Genomic DNA, 19,380 nt, shown 5'->3' with positions numbered 1-19,380 from the left:
CTTTCCACTCAAAAGTAGCAAAGAGAAACAAAGTCATATATACCCACACCTTCACATGTGCCTCTTATAATAAGACCTTTCACCTGAATAATCATTTTTAGAAATAAGCAAGCCTCAAAGTTTCTGTCACCAATTGTCATATTACCTTACTACAGAACCATTCTTACATTACTTTAAACCAGCCAAAAGAAAGGCAAGCAGAAACAAATACTTTAAACTCAGTATTCTTTGGTCTAAAAAAATCTTTAGCTTGTCAATATTTCTGAATTTCCACCCAGCAAGATATTTTTCTCAAAACCTAGAGAAAGGCCTCAGGTGACTAGCTGTCCCAATCTACTACTACTGGGATTGAATAGGTTCCTGGGACATGGGACTTTCAGTGCTAAAACAAGGAAAATCTTGAGGAAGAAAGACCACTGATAGGGCTTAAGGGCATGCTTCTGTGTTGAGCCCAAGGCCCTGATGCAGAATGCCCCAGGTACCAGGGAAATCATTTTCCAAGTTTAAGGTCCAAGGACCCCCAAACAGGTGAAGTTTGGGCCAAAGAAGAGCCTGCCTTGCTCATAGTCTCCAGTATCCTTCTCAATGATTTACTTACTTTGTGATGAGTAGCTCAAGTTGAAAGGCATAATCAGAGGACAGATCTGATGACTTCATGGAGAATGTACTGTACAATCGGCTAAAGCAGAAACTCTGGGTTTTTGCTGACTGGGAAACATGCTTATGTTTACAGGAGCACCCCCTTTGATTTATTACAGGGTATTAATAAGCAACCTCAGATCTGTGCTGGAGGCTCAGTTTGATAGCAAGGTCCGTGCAACTGGACACAGTTACGAGAAGTACAACAACTGGGAAACGGTATGATGCGCACGTGATTTAGACAGACATTGCTTTGGGAATTGAACCAAGAATGTCACATTAACCCACAAATGGTTCCATTTGGTAGATAGAGGCTTGGACTCAACAAGTCGCCAGCGAAAATCCAGACCTCGTCTCTCGCAGTGCCATCGGAACTACATTTTTAGGAAACACTATGTACCTCCTCAAGGTAATCCTTTTTAACCATAACCTTCCCATGTCTGAGGGCTTTAAATCAATGAATTCTAACACATTAACATCTGTTTCACAGACATATTCATCCCAAACATAGTTATAACTCTTTCCCTGCCTCAAACAGATTCCCCAGATTGTTTCATCATATGTGAATTTTTAAATCATTATTTTGATTTATTCAAAAGAAAAAATGCAATAAAATAAGAGAAGTCCTATAAATTTAACCACATTCCTGTAAGCAATGTAAATGATCATCTACCTTGATGAAATTGTCCTCTCCCAGATGTCGTTTGCAAATCCATTTGCTAAAGAGGTTCATAAACTTCACATCTATCAGACAACGGTACACAGCGTATCAACAATTTGTTTCTGTCGTCCTCTAATGCCATTTTTATCATGAAATTCTAATGAAGAAAATAAAAAGACATGGAATAAATGGGAGAGAAGGAAAACTTCTTACAAGATTAGCAACAATCATGATTACTTCTAATTACTCATCCAGTTGTCTTGGTCACGTCTCCTAATAGTAGCAGCAGAAAATAACCTCCATGTGAGTACAATTAAGCAGGGTAATCAAGCATCTTCTGAAAAATATGAGCTTGTCAAGCTTAATAAAAATAATAAACAGCCATGTAAGCCTTCAGCTCAAATACTGTGAGTGTCTAGAGGCAAGAACATACCGTGCTAGTATTATGTTTTAATTTAATCATGGAATGTACCTCTTGCTGCTGTCAGGTTTCACCTGTTGAGTCCAAAGCCCAGATGGGTAGTGAATGTTCACCCCTGAATATGATGAATCACAGTTTCCCTTTTCCTTTTGTTTGTAATAGGTTGGCAGACCTGGACCAAATAAGCCTGCCATTTTCATGGACTGCGGTTTCCATGCCAGAGAGTGGATTTCCCCTGCATTTTGCCAGTGGTTTGTGAGAGAGGTCAGTATGTAGAATGATTACTGGCAGAGGAAAGTAGAAAGTATTTTTTTTTATTTCAATCAATCCCTTGTAAACTAACTATAATAAAAGAGAATAATACCATAGAAAAATTCATAATTCCAAGGTCCAAGCTATAAAGGTCACCAAGAAACTTGATAAGGCAAAATTTTTAAACAGCTAGCAAATGGTATTTATTTGTATTTCACTCATCTTAACTTGCTTACCCACCTTTGGTAGAAAGGCTAACAGGTAGTAAATATCGTGGATAGGTCATTTAAAAGTTAATGATTGTGGAAAAACCACTAACTTGATCATTATCTCCTAGATAATAATCAATGTATACTTCAGAGTAAAAGAAAACAATACGTAGTGGTCCCTATTCTAAATGATACTGTTTTCCACTCCTTTATAATTCTAATGGTAAGATATATGTAAAAACCCTTTTAAATATCCATGAGTCCATAATGATATAGATGATTCAATAAATTAAAAAAAGGGAGAGAAGGAACAACTCTTTCTTATAGAAGAATTACAACTAATAGGTGTACAAATGAGCAAAATAGAAAGTTACCATTAGAACACCACAGTAATAACTACTTCATGAAAATCTACAGGTGGATATAAGGATTAGTGGGTAAAAGTTTAAAGAGAACTAGGTTATTTGCAGCAGCAAAGTATCTCTTAAAAAATATGTATTACATTACAAAGGCAAAATTTACAGTGGAGAAGCCTAGCAGAAACTACCTTAACCAAGTGATCAAGGTTAACAACACCTGTGTCAAAGTCACAAAGGAAAGTCTGAGGAATTGTCACAGATAAGAGGAGACGTGATGACCAACTACAATGCGGGGAAGCTGGGTAAAAGGTATATGAGAACTCCCTGTATCTGCAACTCTTCTATAAGTCTAAAATTATTTCAAAAGTAAAGTTTAAAATATTGAAATACTTTAAAAATGTAAGACTATTATTATATACAAGATAATTTCTTTTGGGTAAAGCACTTCTGTATCTATTCTTTAGGCTCCTGGTTTCTAGACATGTTATGTGTCCAATTGGCACCATTTAATTTCAGTGAGTATCTCACTATCTGCCCTCTAGAAAGAAAGACTTTCATCATTACTTTGGTTACCTCTAATCACAGACCACTAACAGAACATGGTTCTATAGCTCTTCCAACATAAAAAGCACATGCTTTACCATGTGTTATTTTAATAAACATACATGTATAAAGCCATGAAGAATATATAAAAACTGTTACTACACAGAAACCATAAATACCTTAAAAATCTCTTCAAGCAAGCCTAGGGAAGAGTTGAATGTAAATTTAATATAATCCTGGGGCTGAAGAACTGTGACTAAGAGAACATAATAAATGGGTATGAGGTCCTTCATTCATAGATAGGTATCCACATCACTTAGCAGGGAGAGCTAGACCCTTAACAGAGTTCCCTTCTCAAGTAAGAGGAATAAGACGACTTCCATCATTATGCAACTTGAGACTTGGTGAAAGCCTCTCCAAAATCCATCAGTGTGATCTCACTTCCTAGTGGGAGCCTTTTTCATTCTTCTTCTTCTACTGAGACCATCTACAGGAGGTCTCACCAAAATTAAACAAATTTCTAGATGACAGTATTAGGAACATGCAGAGCCATCCACAGACATTGCTTACTTACTAGGAATACCCTCATAGCCTACTAACTTTGAAAAAAGTTCTTACCCTCATATCCTACTAACTTTGAAAAAAAGTTATTACAGTTACCATTTCAAAGGAAATGAGTATTCACATTCTCTAAGTCTTTAATTTTATTGAATTTTCGTTCATCTTTAAAGTAAATAGTTAAAATAAAAAGTAATAATTATATGAGGTATATATGGATGAAATAGAGCAGGGGTCCCCAACGCCCGGGCTGTGGACTGGTACCCATCCACGGCCTGTCAGGAACTGGGCCGCACAGCAGGAGGTGAGTGGCGGGTGAGCGAGTGAAGCTTCATCTGCCGCTCCCCAGCACTCGCGTTACCGCGTGAACCATCACTCGCGTTACCGCCTGAACACCCCCCACCCCCATCCGTGGAAAAATTGTCTTCCACGAAACCAGTGCCTGGTGCCAAAAAGGTTGGGGACCACTGAAACAGAGTATCCTAGAAAAAGGGAAGAACTAGAAACTATTTTAAACAAAACTGTCAGTAATATTTTGCTATTTGCTTTTTAAATATTAATAATATCTACTTCAAAAGGGGATGCCACTTTTGTTACCAAAGTCAACATTCATCTCGTCTATGTAAATTTTAGCAGCATAATGCATTCCATTTTTCCATGAAATTCTGCTTTGTAATTTATACACAGGCTGTTCGCACCTATGGACATGACAGAAACATGACAGAATTTCTCAACAAGCTAGACTTTTATGTCTTGCCTGTGGTCAATATCGATGGCTACATCTATACCTGGACCAAGGTATATGAACCAATACTGAGAGGGGCTAATGAAATTAAAACCAACCACTTTCTACTATACTTGTCCTAACCATAAACTGCACTTTTCAGTACCGAATGTGGAGAAAGACCCGCTCCACCAACGCTGGATCCACCTGCATTGGCACAGACCCCAACAGAAATTTTGATGCTGGTTGGTGCAGTAAGTATCTGGCTGGCCATTTTGCATGCATCTTTTGAAAAGCATAGGAAGAAAGTAACAGGAAAACACAATAGTGTCTAAAATAAGAAAAAAATATAAAATTTTATATTTTAGAGTTCTAACTTTCTGAAAGCACAGACAATAAACAGCTTGTTTATTCAGTCAATAAAAATGTATTGCTTATTCTATTATGTTCCCAGCTGTGCTAGACGCTGGAAACATAAGACTGAACAAACCAGACATAATCCTGCTACTTGTGGAATGTAAAATCTAGAGGAGACCATCATTAAATAATTATTTAAACAATTATTTAAATAAAATTGTGATTATAATTTTGTGATTCAACTCTCAGGAAATGATTATACTAATATAGAAATTTCTCATGGATATTAGTTTATCCCTACTTAATAATCTTCTTACACTATATTGATCTCATTGTTTAGCACTACACAGGGACATATTGGTGATTTCACATGCAACTTTTTAGCCTGTTAGCTTAAAAACACCCTACTCTTGTGACTAAATGTATGCATACTTTATAATGTACACATGCATGAGGATGATTATAAAAATTCTTGTGAAAACAACTTATTTTTTAACTCTCTAATTTGAAATTTTGAAACATGACCTGTGGGAACGTCAGCAGATGACCATTTGCCATTAACAACAATACGTTTTTCCAGCTATCGGAGCCTCTAAAAACCCCTGTGATGAAACTTACTGTGGATCTGCTGCAGAGTCTGAAAAAGAGACCAAGGCCCTGGCTAATTTCATCCGCAACCACCTCTCTTCCATCAAAGCATATCTGACAATCCACTCATACTCCCAGATGATACTCTACCCTTACTCCTATGATTACAAACTCCCCAAGAACAATGCTGAGTTGGTAAGTAGTCATGGTAGTAGATATAGTATTTCACTGTTGAGATTTTTAAATTCTATTCCTGGAAAAAATATATATATATACAAAAAATTTCGGGAAGTTCCATTCTTGATTTTCGGTAATAGAAGCAAAAAACTTACCAACACAGATTTACAAGGCATCTGAAATTGGCTACATACATTGGCTAGAAGAAATGTGATTTTGATGTAGGGAATGATCGCCAAAATGCGGTTAATTCACTAATCTTCAAAATGACAACAGTTCCACTTCCTCCTGCTTCACCACAGCACTGACACACATGATGATTTCAGACGCATCTGAGGTAATCTACAAAGTTCCTTCACCTCATACATAATCTTAATCAGAAAGTCAATTTTATCAAGTTGCCTTGAGCTAGATTTGACATGCACAGGCAGAGTATGGCAGATGTCGTTAGGAATTTGCACATTTGGTTGATATATGGTTAAGTGATAAGATCCTAATATTGCTTATTTCTAAATTGTTGGATTAGGTGAGACACAGATGTAAATCAATCAATGAACAAATGATGTCAATGGGTCCTTACTACATATGAGAAATATTGCAAAGAAAATGAACTATCCCTGACTCAAAAAATTAGCAATCTTGTTGGAGAATCAAGATACAACCACATGAAAAGTTAAATAATATAAGAGTTTTATACTATTCAAATTAACAAATACGGTACATCAATGTATAATTTTTTAAAATAAGCAGGTTTGAATCCTTCAAACAACTTTTTTTTAAATTTATGAACATCTGGCTGCCAGAAGTTGGGACCAATGATCTGAAAGAACAAGTGTTAAGATTTAAAGCATTTGAGTTATGCCAAAAAAAAAAAAAAAAAAGTATTCCACCTAGACAACGACATAGATATTTGGCTTACCTAAATGCATAAATTCGAAGACCCAATAACTTTATCAACTGGAAACTGTTTTGTTTTCAGATTTAGTCTTTCAGAGACCAAATAAAACATGTAATGCTGTAAATACTTTGTGAAGAGCAAAATGGAAAAATAACTCAGCTTCTTAGAAAACTGATAGCTAATAGTTAGCCAGGTCCTGTTCTTTAAAAAAAAAAAAAAAAAACGCTATTTTTCATTTCATTTCATTTCAGGAAAATCTTCCCATTTTCCCTACCTGTAGCCAAAAAACAAAAGAGGACATCATTAGTTGGAACCATTCAATATTTCAGTTTTCCAATTAGGCTCAGTCTGTAAGTGTTCCCAGCAGTGGGCGCTCACAGGCCTGCTGTCCCAGAGATGGGTGTGGTCAGCTCCTCATTTCAGTCCTCGATTTCCAGGGCCACCAGAGGAGAGGAGGTGGGGGTATGTTGTTTGCTTAACTCATGTGAATATGCTTAAGCTGTACCACATCAAAAGAGAAAAAGACAAAGCCATACAAACTAAGCACGAATGAGTTAGTAAGTAAAATATTAAAACTAAAATTATAAACCATATTAAATGTAACAACCAATATATCCAATTTGCTTAATAACTAGTTTTAAACATAAACACTAAAAGATTAATGCTAACAGAAAAGCTTAAAGTGTTCTTTGGAATTGAGCTGCTGCACAAAGTTTCAATACTTTTTCTTACTTGGGGAATAAGTTTAAGCCCTTTTAGCGTTGAAAACTTTGTTGCCCCACTGGCTCCATACAATAACGTAGTATCTGACTGCTCTAGAAGTCTACAAACTTTCCTTTAAAAAAAAGAATCAAGTAAGTTCTACCTTTAGAATCTCATGAATAATTCTTGCTACTTCCTGTGGTTTCTCCAGGAAAAGACCCAAGACTCAAAGTGAGTTTAGTGGGCCAATTCAATATGTGCCCCAAATGGTGTGAAACCATTCCAGAGAATGTGATCCACTGATACTTTCCTCTAAGAATCACTTCTTCATTTAAAATCAAGGAAAGAGAGGTAATAGTAAAATATATATATATATATATATTAGAAATTCCATCCTCCAAAATTGTTTTTAAATTCTAATTAACAAAGAAGTGAAACAGAACTATATCAAAGTAAAATATTCATAATCAATTCTCAAACAAGCATAAACCACAAAATAATCTTACCTTGTTTAAATTTATACCCGCAAATCTAATAAATTCAAGGAAAAGGACATGTTACTTCTTATGTTTTCTAGAGCAGAAGATAGGTGAATAAAATACAAAAATTCTTTGCACTTATATCACACACATTGATTTAAAAGTTACTTTAATTTCCAATAGTCTTTGGAATTTTGCCTAGTATCTTAAAAGAGACATTTAAATGCCATCAGTAAAATCTAAGATGCATATTATTTGATTATTTGATTCATTTGAGATCTGAATTTAGTTTGGCACCCCAAAACAATTTAAATCATTTGAATAGTTAACTAGAAATCCTTTCAGTCTTTTTCTTATTTTGTAGGAATCCAATTCACTGACTTCCTAAGAACATTTTGCTAGAACAACTCATAACTATAGTGTTATCACAAATACATGTATAGCCAAAAGAGAATTTGAGTCTCCCAAGAAGAAAGATATTGGCTTTTCCATGGTTTTTATTTGTAATGAGGATATCACTTTAAAAAACTAAAAGTCTTGACCTAGAAAGATGAATGTTCCACCCAAATCTAGTGCCTCCATATTAATTCTCAATTAGAAAACTGTGACCCCACTGTAGAAAACAAAAGATAGTAAAAGACTAATAAGATGAATTATTGGCACCATACCACATTATAGATAACTCAGAATTTTCTTACAGGACTACAAAGCAGACTTTGTCTTATACAGATTTTAGCATATATATATGCATGTATATAAGATCATATTTGTAGCTAAAAAAATGCTTCAGTGAAATAATTGGAAGGGAATTATTCTGTATAGAAACATTAGCACTCTCTCAGTTCAAATTTAGAACATACCGTAAGTACCAATCCTTTGACATTTGAGTCGTGATGAAAATGTGTACGGCTTCATTTCTGAAAGATCTTACATGTAGATTACCTGACAATTACTTATATCAGGAGACAACCTTCAGAGGGAAGAAAGGCAGAGATGGGAATGCAAAAGACCAATGAAGTAAAAGTACAGAAGTAATAGCCTGGATTACAAAGGCTACCAAAAAATACATCTTCAGCAGATGAGTAAAAAAAGTTTGAGGAAACATAAGAGTGTCTTACATGCATAATGCTTTCCTGACTGCAAACTGTTTTTACACGCATATATTATTTAAAGAAAGAATACAAAATGCACTGTGAGCTTCCAATGACTTCATAAACGTCCAGTCCCTCAGCGTTGACTTCTTCAGTATAAAGCTATCACTATCTTCAAAGGAAGTTTTAAGATCCAGAAAAAGAATATCTTTACATTTCCAAAATTCTAAAGGGTAATGAAATATTGAGTTATAATGACCTCTTCATCATCAGAGGAAATAAAAACTAGGAGACATAATTGAAAAGGCTCCCAAACCTATCCATATCTTTGCATTTATTGAGCATGGAAAAGCTCCCAATCTTTGGTCTATCTTCCCCCCAAAGAGGCACACACGGCTCTGTTAATAATAATTATTACTATAACACTACTTCTAAATTCAAAAGCAGAAACCCAGAATAATACCAATCAACTAAGTATCTTCACCCGTTTCCCAGACTGACCAAATGGAAAGCTGATGTATACCACACAAAGATGCCGATCCAGGGCATGCGTCTATGATTACATTTCCACATTAGAAGCACAGGATTTCACAGGTGGAAGTCTTGGAATTTCTCTGGTTCTGCTTTCTCATTTTCTAGCTCAGACAATGAAGGCTCGGTTAAGCCAACACCAGTAGTAGAGGCAGCCTTGGGCATGGAGCTAGTGGATGCTGAAGAATTTCCTAAGCTGCCCCAACTTCCAACACATATTTGTGTGGCCGTGTTCTATGGTGGTGCTCCATGCAGCCGGTTTGCAAAAGACCATTCATTAAATAAAGTCTTTTATCCCACAAATATATCATTATTACCTCTGACCCCGGACATTGCTAAGGATTTACACTGGTCAAGTAAGATCCCTGACTTCTCAGGGCCCAGTCTTCATGATTCTGGCCAGTACTTGCATGGGTATACGTACATTAACCAGGAGAAATACGACAGTCTAAATATTTCTGAAAAATTATTAAACTTGACCAAAAGATAGAAATCCATTTCTAAAATCTAACACCTTCTAGTCCAAAGACACCTCACTACCTCTTAATTAAAGCTTTAGTTAGTGAGCCGCCAAAACAGAAACCCACTGCTCCACCCAAGCACGTGAGCATAAGCCGGGACTATCATTAGAGATAAACACAAAAATCAGGGGGGAAGAAATATTGTGATTAGGAGGTGGACAATTGCAGGGTCATGCGCACACTCCATCACTGCTGTCACCACGTCCTTGCCTAATAACAAGAGCAACCAGGTCACAGTCCCTGTGTCAGGCAGGCTGCCAGCAGCTTAGGCAGGACTGGAGGCACAGAACATTTGCTTCAGGAATTTTCTCAGAATTTCTAATCTCACTTATAAGACCAAAGAAATTTTAAATGACAACTGCAGAATTTCTTTGATTAGAGAGACCGGGTGCTGATTTACCATTATACATTTTAAGTGGCTTTCTGGCCTGTTAAAATTCTCCTGCAGGGCCTGGTCACTACATGACTCATCAGGCAATTACCAGAAATTCCACTGAGCACCTATTAAGTGCTCAGCATAAACCCTGGCTCCTGCCATGAGGAAGGGAGCAGAGGGGGTCAGCCTGTTGTGAATGTTCTCTCGAAGGAAGGGTGGGAGTGAGGTAACCAGGTTACCGAGGGACTTTAATGTCAGGATGACTCCTGTGTCACAGCGGGCCCTGGAGCCAGTAACCTGGTAAACAGAATGGCCACGTCAAATACAGAACTCCCAGTTAGATCTGATTTCAGATAAACAACAAATAATTTTTAGTGTTTAAGTATGCTCCAAATATCGCATGGGACAGACTTATACCGGAAAAGCATTCATTGTTTACCTGAAATTTAAATTTAACCGGGTATCCTGTATTTTTGGCTAAATCTGGCAACCCTGCAGGTAAAGTGTGATTTTGGCAGGTGTGACCTAGCAGCGGTGCTTCAGAGACACTTGTACTATCGTCAGCAGAGGAAAACAAGGCATTCAGAGCACCTTTAAAACCAGCTGTCTTCTTTTTCAGTTTTTCTCTCTAAAATACTTTCTTCTTTAACATAATTACATCTTTTATCTGACTTTCCTTTAAGCTAATTTTGCCTCCTTCCCTTCCCCCAGAGGACATCTGGCGGGGGTGGGGGTGGGGGGCCTTTTTGATTGTTGTCACTGTGGGAATGCTCCCGGCATGCCTTGGGTGGAGGCCAGGGGAGACTGATAAACACCCTACAAAGCTCAGGACAAGCCTCCACAGCAAAGGATTATCCAGCCCACGGGTCACAAGTGCCAAGGTGGAGAAACCCTGCTTTAAGCAAAGGTAAGAAAAGTCTCATTCCTGGCCAAAGGTCCCTGGCTTTCAGGATCCTACACCTCCTCACAAAGAGCTTACAATTTTCTGCAAATCTCAAGTGTGGGAGACTACATTCCCATCATACGGCATTTATTTTTTAACATTTATTTGGAAGAAGCACCACCGCCACGGGGGCGGGGGGGGGGGGAATTCTGGACTTTGCAACTTCAGCTGACTCATGCTTCACATTTTACCTGAATTTTAAAGAGCTTAAAAATATGTATTCAGATCAGGCAAAGAAAGAATTTGGTTTCCATCAGTGAAAGCATTGCCCCGCTCCCCATGGAGTCTGCCAGAACAGACAGGCCCTGCTCTCTAAAGCAGGCTTTCCCACACTCCTTGCCTTTTCTTCATCTCAAGGCTTTGCAACCAGAGCCTGCGCTTGTTTACTCTCCTCCTTTTTCTCAGAAACATATTTGTTTCAAAGGCTTTCTCCTCAGTCCCTGCCTCAGTAGGCCTTGGAGGCTTCTCCTTTTGCACCAAACTTATAAAAGTTCAATTCCTCATTGGTCCCTTGGTGTAAGCTACCCATTATCACAGGACAGAAGGAAGGAAACTGCTGCTAAAGATCATTTTGACGCTTCCATTATCACATGTATTCACCCAGAGGGATGGTTAAACTCAGAACTTCAAGTTAGAAGCAAAGTTCTGAAGAAAATTCCCTTTGAATTGGTATATACCCCACCGTCAGTTTGGGGCTTTCGTTTTCTTGTACGGTAATGATGGACCAGTGGAAGATTAGAAGAGGCGAGACCCCACTGTCATGACACTTGGCGGTGTACGTAGAGGTTGCAATGACAACCATGAGCACAGTCACGAGATGGGGCTTCCTGATCACATGTTCCTAAGGAATGCAGGTCAGTGGAAAAGAACACCCTCGCCTTATTCATCTCACCAGCCCCCTGGAGCTCAGAGCCTGGGGAAACGTTACACTAGTTGGTCCTTTGTCTCTTGGGCTTTGAGTTAGATGTGACATTTTAGACTCTCTCTGTCTTTTGCTCTATGACCAAGGCCTCTTTTTAAGAAAACAGGTGACAAAAGAGAACATGCATAAGACGTGGTAGGAAACTCATATCTAAGGATTAATAAAGGCTGGCCATGTTTGGCCTTGACTGAAAGCAAAGTTTTCTCTGAGGCTGATTTATATTTAGCTTCCTTCTGTTCTTTACAACTGGTAAAACCAGCTCTAGCAACACTTCTTTTGAAGTATTCCAAGGCCACAAGGAGAAGTGAAAAAGAGCACAGGATTTAAAGCAAGAAGAACCTAGCTCAAGTCAGCCACTTATGGGGCTGCATGCCCTTGGGCAAGTTCTTTTATCCTCTCTGAGTTTCAGTTCTTTTATCTGTAAAATGGGGATAAAAATATCTAGCTCTTATCAAGAGCTCTTTGTCAAAGTCTAAGGTTTTATGTAAATGTTAGTTCTTATTTTGAACCCACTGAGCAAGGATGTAAGATCTCCCTCAAATGACAGGTTATATAGAAAATGTCATTAATTAGAGTTTCAAGACATGGATCATGCTCTCTGATGTACTATTGTTTCTGCCAGTCTTTTGTCAGCTGTCTTAGTCCCTTTTCACAGAAACATACAAGGAAAAGGAGTTACCTCTCTAATATTTTAGCAAATTCAGGAATCACCCCTCTCTCTACCATTTCTGGCAGGGGTCAGTCACCCAGCTTGGTTGGAACATTCCCACCAAGCGTGCTGCCCCCATGGCATTCCATTCTGCTAGAAAATTCTGTGTTGATGAATGTGGACAGATAATGTTAGGAAGATAAATGAGCAACATTTGTAAAAGTATTTGAACTCTTAAAAAAAAAAAGAAAAGACCCACACTGATTCCAGGGATTTTTGTTACAATACTTGGAACTTAAAATATGATATTTTGGTTGATTAACGTCTGCTCTGACTTTTTTGTCCCTTGGCCTCAGAGGGGCTGAGAGAAAGGGTCTACAGACTTCACTTTTTTTTATCAAAGGAAATAAGTTAAGTGCCCAGCAGAGGTCAATGTCTAAATGTGGTAACCCATCAACCATCACTGCGTGGTACCACCACTCTCCCCACAAGCATCCTCAATCTCCACTCAGGGGGGTCACAGTCCAGCCTTTGTAGAGCTCAGCACTCTGCACCCCCATCCAAATCAGGCTCACCTGAAGCCCTAGGAAGAGACTAAATCAACCAACCAACAATGTGCTAGGTGTTAATGCAATCCGCTGAGGATACCAGATGAATAGCCAAGAATCCTCCCCCCAACAAAAAGCTCACCTAGGGGACAAACAGATGCAAAAACAAATGATTACAGCACAGTGATAGGAACTCTGATAGAGACATGTGAGCCCTCACAAAGAAGGGGTGCTCATTGCTCCCTAAGAGAGTTGGGGCAGCTTTGCAAAGAAGATGACATTTAGACTGAATTTGGAAGAACAATAGCAAGCCTCCTTGTGAACAAAGAGGGAAAGAGATTTCCTACAAAGGGAGAACGACACCCAATGTCATGGAGGTAAGGAGAGGCGGGGAAGGGTACGGAAAGTAGTTCAGGGAAACCTGGCTCGGAAGGAACATGGGGATGCACGGCAAGTGATGCAGCCTGAGAGAGAAGAGAGGGACAAGCTCACAAAGGCTCTTTATGTCAAGAAAGGAGGCCAGACTTCAACAGAAGGTGAGAGAGCCATTGAAGGATGTGATGATGAGGTGATGGTCAGAGGACAAGTGATGAGGTAGACATCAAGATGAGAGAGCAACTTAGGACAAGGAGAACCAAGGCTGAGACACAGACTAGATGCTCCTTCAGTGGGTACCCGTGACAGGAACAAAATAACAGCCATTTTAAGTTAACATCAATCTTAGATATTGCCTCAGCATCACAGGCAGAGCAACTGTTTCCAAAAGATGCCTCTGAAGGCTTAGAAAGCACTTGGTTATTGCTCTAAGGAAAGGCAAACTAAACATTTTTGTGTGGCCCTAAGGGTAGTTATGACTAAATGGATAAGTTGATAAATCAGAAGCAATAACAGATCACAAGTAAGCCCCTTCAATTTTGCCAGATAACTCAATTCTTATGTTACACCAATAAAAATATTGAGAGACTTGAAGGTCATCTGACACACAGGAGGTCAAGAGATAAAGACAATGATCTTGTCTTAAATTGTCTATAGTCATCATAACTTCTCACATTTGGAACTAATCCTGAAGAATTTCCTTTTTTTTACAGCTTTACTGGTATGTAATTGACATATAACACTGTGTAAATTTAAGGTGCACAATGTGATGATTTGATACACGTATATACTGTAAAATGTTTACCACATTAGTTTACACACCCTCTACCTCACATAATTGTCATTTTTTGTTACGGTGAGAACATTAAAGCTTTATTCTCATTAGCATCTTTAAGTATACGACGCAGTATTGTTAACTATAGTCACAGTGCTATACAGCATCGGTCCCCAACCTTTTTGGCACCAGGGACCGGTTTCATGGAAGACAATTTTTCCATGGACCGGGGGTGGGGCAGGGGGATGGTTCAGGCAGTAATACGAGCGATGGGGGGGCAGACGACAGAGCTTCGCTCACTCACCCACCACTCACCTCCTGCTGTGCGGCCCGGCTCCTAACAGGCCACGGACTAGTACTGGTCCACGGCCCAGGGGTTGGGGACCCCTGCTGTACATTACATGCCTGGCATTTATTAGAATCTTATTTCTACTAACTAAAAGTAAGAATTCAAGGTTTAAGGGGGAAAAAAAGCAGAACAGAAGAAAAGCCTGAGGAAGGTAGCTAGGGAAGGAATAAGAGTTCTTTAGGATTAGAGGTTCTGCCTTACAGAAAAATAAGTAACTAGAAATTTCCTTGGATGAATCGCAAGTTAAAGAAATTGTAGAACAGTAGGAAACATGTTGTTTGCCTACCAAAAGAACAAGTACCTCACCATGTTTCACATCTCTAAAAGATGGTTTTAAATGTATTCTGAGCATTGTGCAATGTTTACACATTATTTCTGATTTCAACTGGCAACAGGCCTTATACTAAAGGATGGAGAGAAGACCTAACTCTAGTATGTTGGTTAAAATAAGATTAAACAACAGAAACAATACCTTTAGATCACAACAGTAAAGATTCCATACAGTATGACAAAGCACATATTAGTTTACCAGTTTGGGAAAAAGGGAAATGAAACCCTAAAATGTTCAAATTACTGTCCCAAAACTCTAAGAATAATAAGTTAGTTCCAAGAAACTGATTGCATCATTTCAGACCAGAAAGTCATGATTTAAGTTTTATAATTCCTTTTAAATTTCCAAATTTACCACTTGTTTCGATGAAGCATTGATGCTTTGGGAGCTGAAATTCTTGAAGTCTTACAGCCATGCCCTCATCAATTTGACTTAAGACTTGACTGAACTGGTTTTAATATTAGAACAAGGATTAAGGGAAGCTGCTATTTTGTAGAAACAGAAATATTCTGATGTCATCACCAACTTCAACAGTTTTCCAGGCATATGTACAAGACAATTATGATGCCAAAGTAAGAAATATAGCTAGTTTCATAGCCAGAATGAGTTATGGCTAATTCTCCTGTAGTAACAATCAGATTCACAAATCTGTGTTCTCCAGACAGAAAAGTAAAGCTTGCTTTCAAAGTGATTCAGTTAAATAGACAATTTGTCAGTGGACACTGGAGAGTTTACTGTGCAGGGAGGAGCTGAGTGCACAGCCCTTCTCCCTGAGGGGCTGGGTGTAGGGGCGGGAGGGCAGTGGGTCTGATGAGAAGGTGATGCTGCTTCTAATAAAAAAAAAAAAAAAAAAAAACATAAGTTAATACTTGCTACTTTTTTTAATTCTGGAATTCAAATGTTCTGCCTTTTGAAATAAAATAAATGTTCTCTCATTTTTCGGTCTAAAAAATCTTCCATGCTGGAACTACCACTCTTCCTTGGAACTGTCCATTCTTAAACATTTTTACACTATCACTGAAGGTTGCACCGACTATCCAATCATTCTTTTGAGTGGTTTTTAACACTCCTACCCCAACTCACATAATCCTGCCATGACTTAATCTTCACTTTATAACCTGCCCTATTTCCAGGTGGTTTTTGCATTGTTTTGTTTGGAATTATTTTGTACGTTTTTGATTTTTGTTTGCCTCTAATAGGTAGACAATCTCTTTGCACAACCACAAAGACCTCCTTGCCTCCTGCTTTTCTCTCACAAGCTCCAGAGACAAGATAGAGTTGCCAGACTAATCCTTAGATATAACCTAATTCTTCATACACAGTGACATTTTACTATGTCAATAAATGTGGTATCTGGGACAGTTACAAATCACTATAGCCTCATTTCTCCAGCCTGAACTAAGGTTTAAAAAAAAATGTTTAACAAGCCTAAATAAGAATTCCAGGAAAAAAACAGAGCAACTAAATTCTATGTAAATAAAAAAGAAAACAAAGTAAAAGAATAAACTCTGAATACAACAGAGTTTACAGCTAGGACCCAGATTTTACTGCAACGATCATTTAAAATAAATGTAAGGACCTAATTCTCAAATAATAGGGTAAGAAGAGTGCTAACCATCTCAGAGCTTCAACAAACATTTACTGAGTAACCACTAAGTAACGAACCCTGGGCTAGGCCCTGGGGACACAGAGATAAAGGACAGAAAAAGTCACTGAGAACTCAGAGGGCAGCTAATGGTATTGACACAATATGACACAACTCTGTGTGTGACAAAGAGAAGCTCAGAGTGAGTGCTTGAGGAGGGCATTAGGGAAGACATCCTTCCACAAGAATCACTTGGATCATATGACAAAGTTCGCTGGAAAATGGGGATGCGCACTGATTAAGTTTAAAACACTAACCCGAACTGTGACTTACATGTCTTCAACGTCTTAAAAATAATGTACAGATGTTTGGTTTTTTGTCGGTGTGTGCTTTTATTTCTTCACTCACTTACTGCTGGCTCTTTTGCAGAATAGCATGGCTAAACGTGCCATGGAAGAACTTGCCACACTGTACAGGACCAAGTACAAATATGGCCCAGGAGCTTCAACAATCTGTAAGTCTTGGCGTCAGAACTGTGCAAAGAACCCACGTGCTTCAGAGGCAACAAATGGTTCCCAGCGTCTTTCCTTTCTATCATTTAAAGCATGTGACTTTTGCCTGACAGTGAATTTTTAAAAAAAATATGTAATCAGTTTCCTGTTCAGAAAAAAGGGGGAGAAATATCCCTTTCAGCCCACGGAAACATTTGCTCTCCGTAAAGATCTATTGAGCGTCTACCACTTGCCAGGCCCTCAACAGATGCTAGGAGAGAAAGGAAAGAAGGATGGAGAGAAGGCAAGAGGGAAGGGGGAAGGAAGGAGGAGGGCTGGAGCAATCTTCAAAGAACCCACAGCAGGGAAGCGGGAAGAGTAAACATTAATTGTCATACAGGAGCTAAGTGCTGCGACAGAAGGATGTCTAAGAAAAGAGCACGCCCAAAGACTAACCACCCCACTCCACAGTATCAGGAATAAGTTCCCAGGATGATGACACAGAAGCTTTATCTGGAAGGACAATTGCTGGAGGAAAGCAGTAGAGGGAAGGTTTTCCTGGCTAAACAGATGGCAGTTTCGAAAGGCTACTTCAGGCTCAAGCTATTTGCAAGGGATGCAAGCAAGTGGCAAAAGCGTTAGTTAGCGGCTAGACCCCAGAGCCTTGGGGCTGCAGTTCGGATCTGCTGGGAAGGCGCATTCTGCAGGCCCCATTTTCAATTTCTACATATATTTGCCTTTGCATGATTTCTTTCTGCCCCAGGTCTTAAAGGACCAGAAATACAAGGAAAAAAGGCCAGTCCCATCATCAAGGGGGCTTCAATGCAGTTGGAGAGGCTCCAATCCTGAGGGCTTTCTAAAAGCTTCATGTAGAATACAGTTTCCTGTATTCTTGTCCTTTATTAAACTTCTCTGTATCAGATGGGGTATACTATTTTCTTAAGGGGGTTCTATCAGAAATAACCCACAGTGACATTGCACCTATTCACATATGGTGAACTTCTTGTAGGTTTTCTTCAGGCAAGTTCAATGAGGTTTCTCTTTCCATTACAGTGTTAAGTCCCTGGAGGGCAGGGGCCATGTCTTTCCTTTGTCCTAGCATCTCCAGAGCTGATCGAGCACATGGCCTACTACTAAGTGAGAGCTGTACAATTGTTGACTGAATGAACGAATGAACAAATGAGTGATTGAATAAATGAATGACATCATAACTGTCACCAAATGAATAACTGAAGGAATGCCTAATCTGTGCCAGGCCATATGCTAGACCCTGAAGAAACAAAAATGAAGGCACAGCCCTGCCCTCAACTGCTCCAGTTTCATCGCTCAGCACAGTTTCAGCAGGGTTTGGAGTCCTCTCCTCTTACCAGTCATCATGCAGTTTTCCTTATTTTTCTAGGAGATACACGTCCTTTTCCCAGAAACTGTATATATTTTGTAAACAGATTACACACTACATAGCACAGTTTACCTCAGCATACAAGCACTCTGAGAAGTTTATATATTACAAATTACATACTTCCTGGGGTATTAAACACATCACTCCCACTAAGCAGACTTAGAGGTAAGACTGGACAAATTTTTAAAACAGCCCCCATAGCTTTTGTGATCCAGTTTACTAGAAAATTCGCCTACCTATACTGTTTTGTGCAGTAAAACATTTGTAATTATAAAAGAAAGCTGGTGGGTTTTTTAAAATCTCCTTCCTAGATTTAAAATTTTTCTTTCTCCTGTTTGCTCATTTCAGATCCTGCTGCTGGGGGCTCTGATGACTGGGCTTATGACCAAGGAATCAAATATTCCTTCACCTTTGAACTCCGGGATAAAGGCAGATATGGCTTTGCCCTCCCTGAATCCCAGATCCGGCCAACCTGTGAGGAGACAATGCTGGCGATCAAATACATTACCGGCTATGTCCTGGAACATCTGTACTAGCCCAGAGCACTAACAGCCTTATCTTTAAATGTGCACTCTTTGTTTCTTTTCTATCCTGAATTCTGACTTTTGTTTGCCTAGATGTTTTCCAGATCCTCCTCTTTCTTTTAAGATTCTGGGTCTATTAAACTACCTGGGTCTTTAATATTGATCATAATAAAAATGAACCATTACAATTGAAAAACCTGACAGACTGTCTACTTCTTTGGGGGAAAAAAGATGTGAACGAATGACTAAGGCAAGCCATGTACAACCAATGATGTAGGTCAGCCATACGGGAGTTAAAGTCCTTGAAGTGTTGCCAACCCTGGCAGACTGCAGACATGCACAGGTTATAGTGAGGTGCTGATGAGAAAGAAGACATGTAAGGGGAAATCCAGGACTGTAAAAT

The 19,380-nt window shown here is 38.9% G+C and overlaps 1 protein-coding gene across 1 annotated transcript in view; it reads left to right on the top strand.

The window, feature by feature from the left end:
* Positions 1-19,148, top strand: part of CPB1 (carboxypeptidase B1) — a 39,740-nt gene extending 20,592 nt beyond the window's left edge. Inside the window, exons 4-11 of the mRNA XM_067737203.1 lie at positions 759-858; positions 947-1,048; positions 1,884-1,985; positions 4,330-4,440; positions 4,530-4,620; positions 5,304-5,506; positions 16,993-17,077; positions 18,802-19,148. Coding sequence (XP_067593304.1) covers positions 759-858; positions 947-1,048; positions 1,884-1,985; positions 4,330-4,440; positions 4,530-4,620; positions 5,304-5,506; positions 16,993-17,077; positions 18,802-18,989 — 982 coding nt within the window. The 3' untranslated portion in view covers positions 18,990-19,148. The remainder of the gene's footprint in view (positions 1-758; positions 859-946; positions 1,049-1,883; positions 1,986-4,329; positions 4,441-4,529; positions 4,621-5,303; positions 5,507-16,992; positions 17,078-18,801) is intronic.
* Positions 19,149-19,380: the final 232 nt, after the last annotated feature.

The sequence above is a fragment of the Pseudorca crassidens genome, chromosome 5, assembly GCF_039906515.1.
Source record: "Pseudorca crassidens isolate mPseCra1 chromosome 5, mPseCra1.hap1, whole genome shotgun sequence".
Taxonomy (NCBI): Eukaryota; Metazoa; Chordata; class Mammalia; order Artiodactyla; family Delphinidae; genus Pseudorca; species Pseudorca crassidens.
This window is presented reverse-complemented; position numbering and strand designations above follow the sequence as displayed.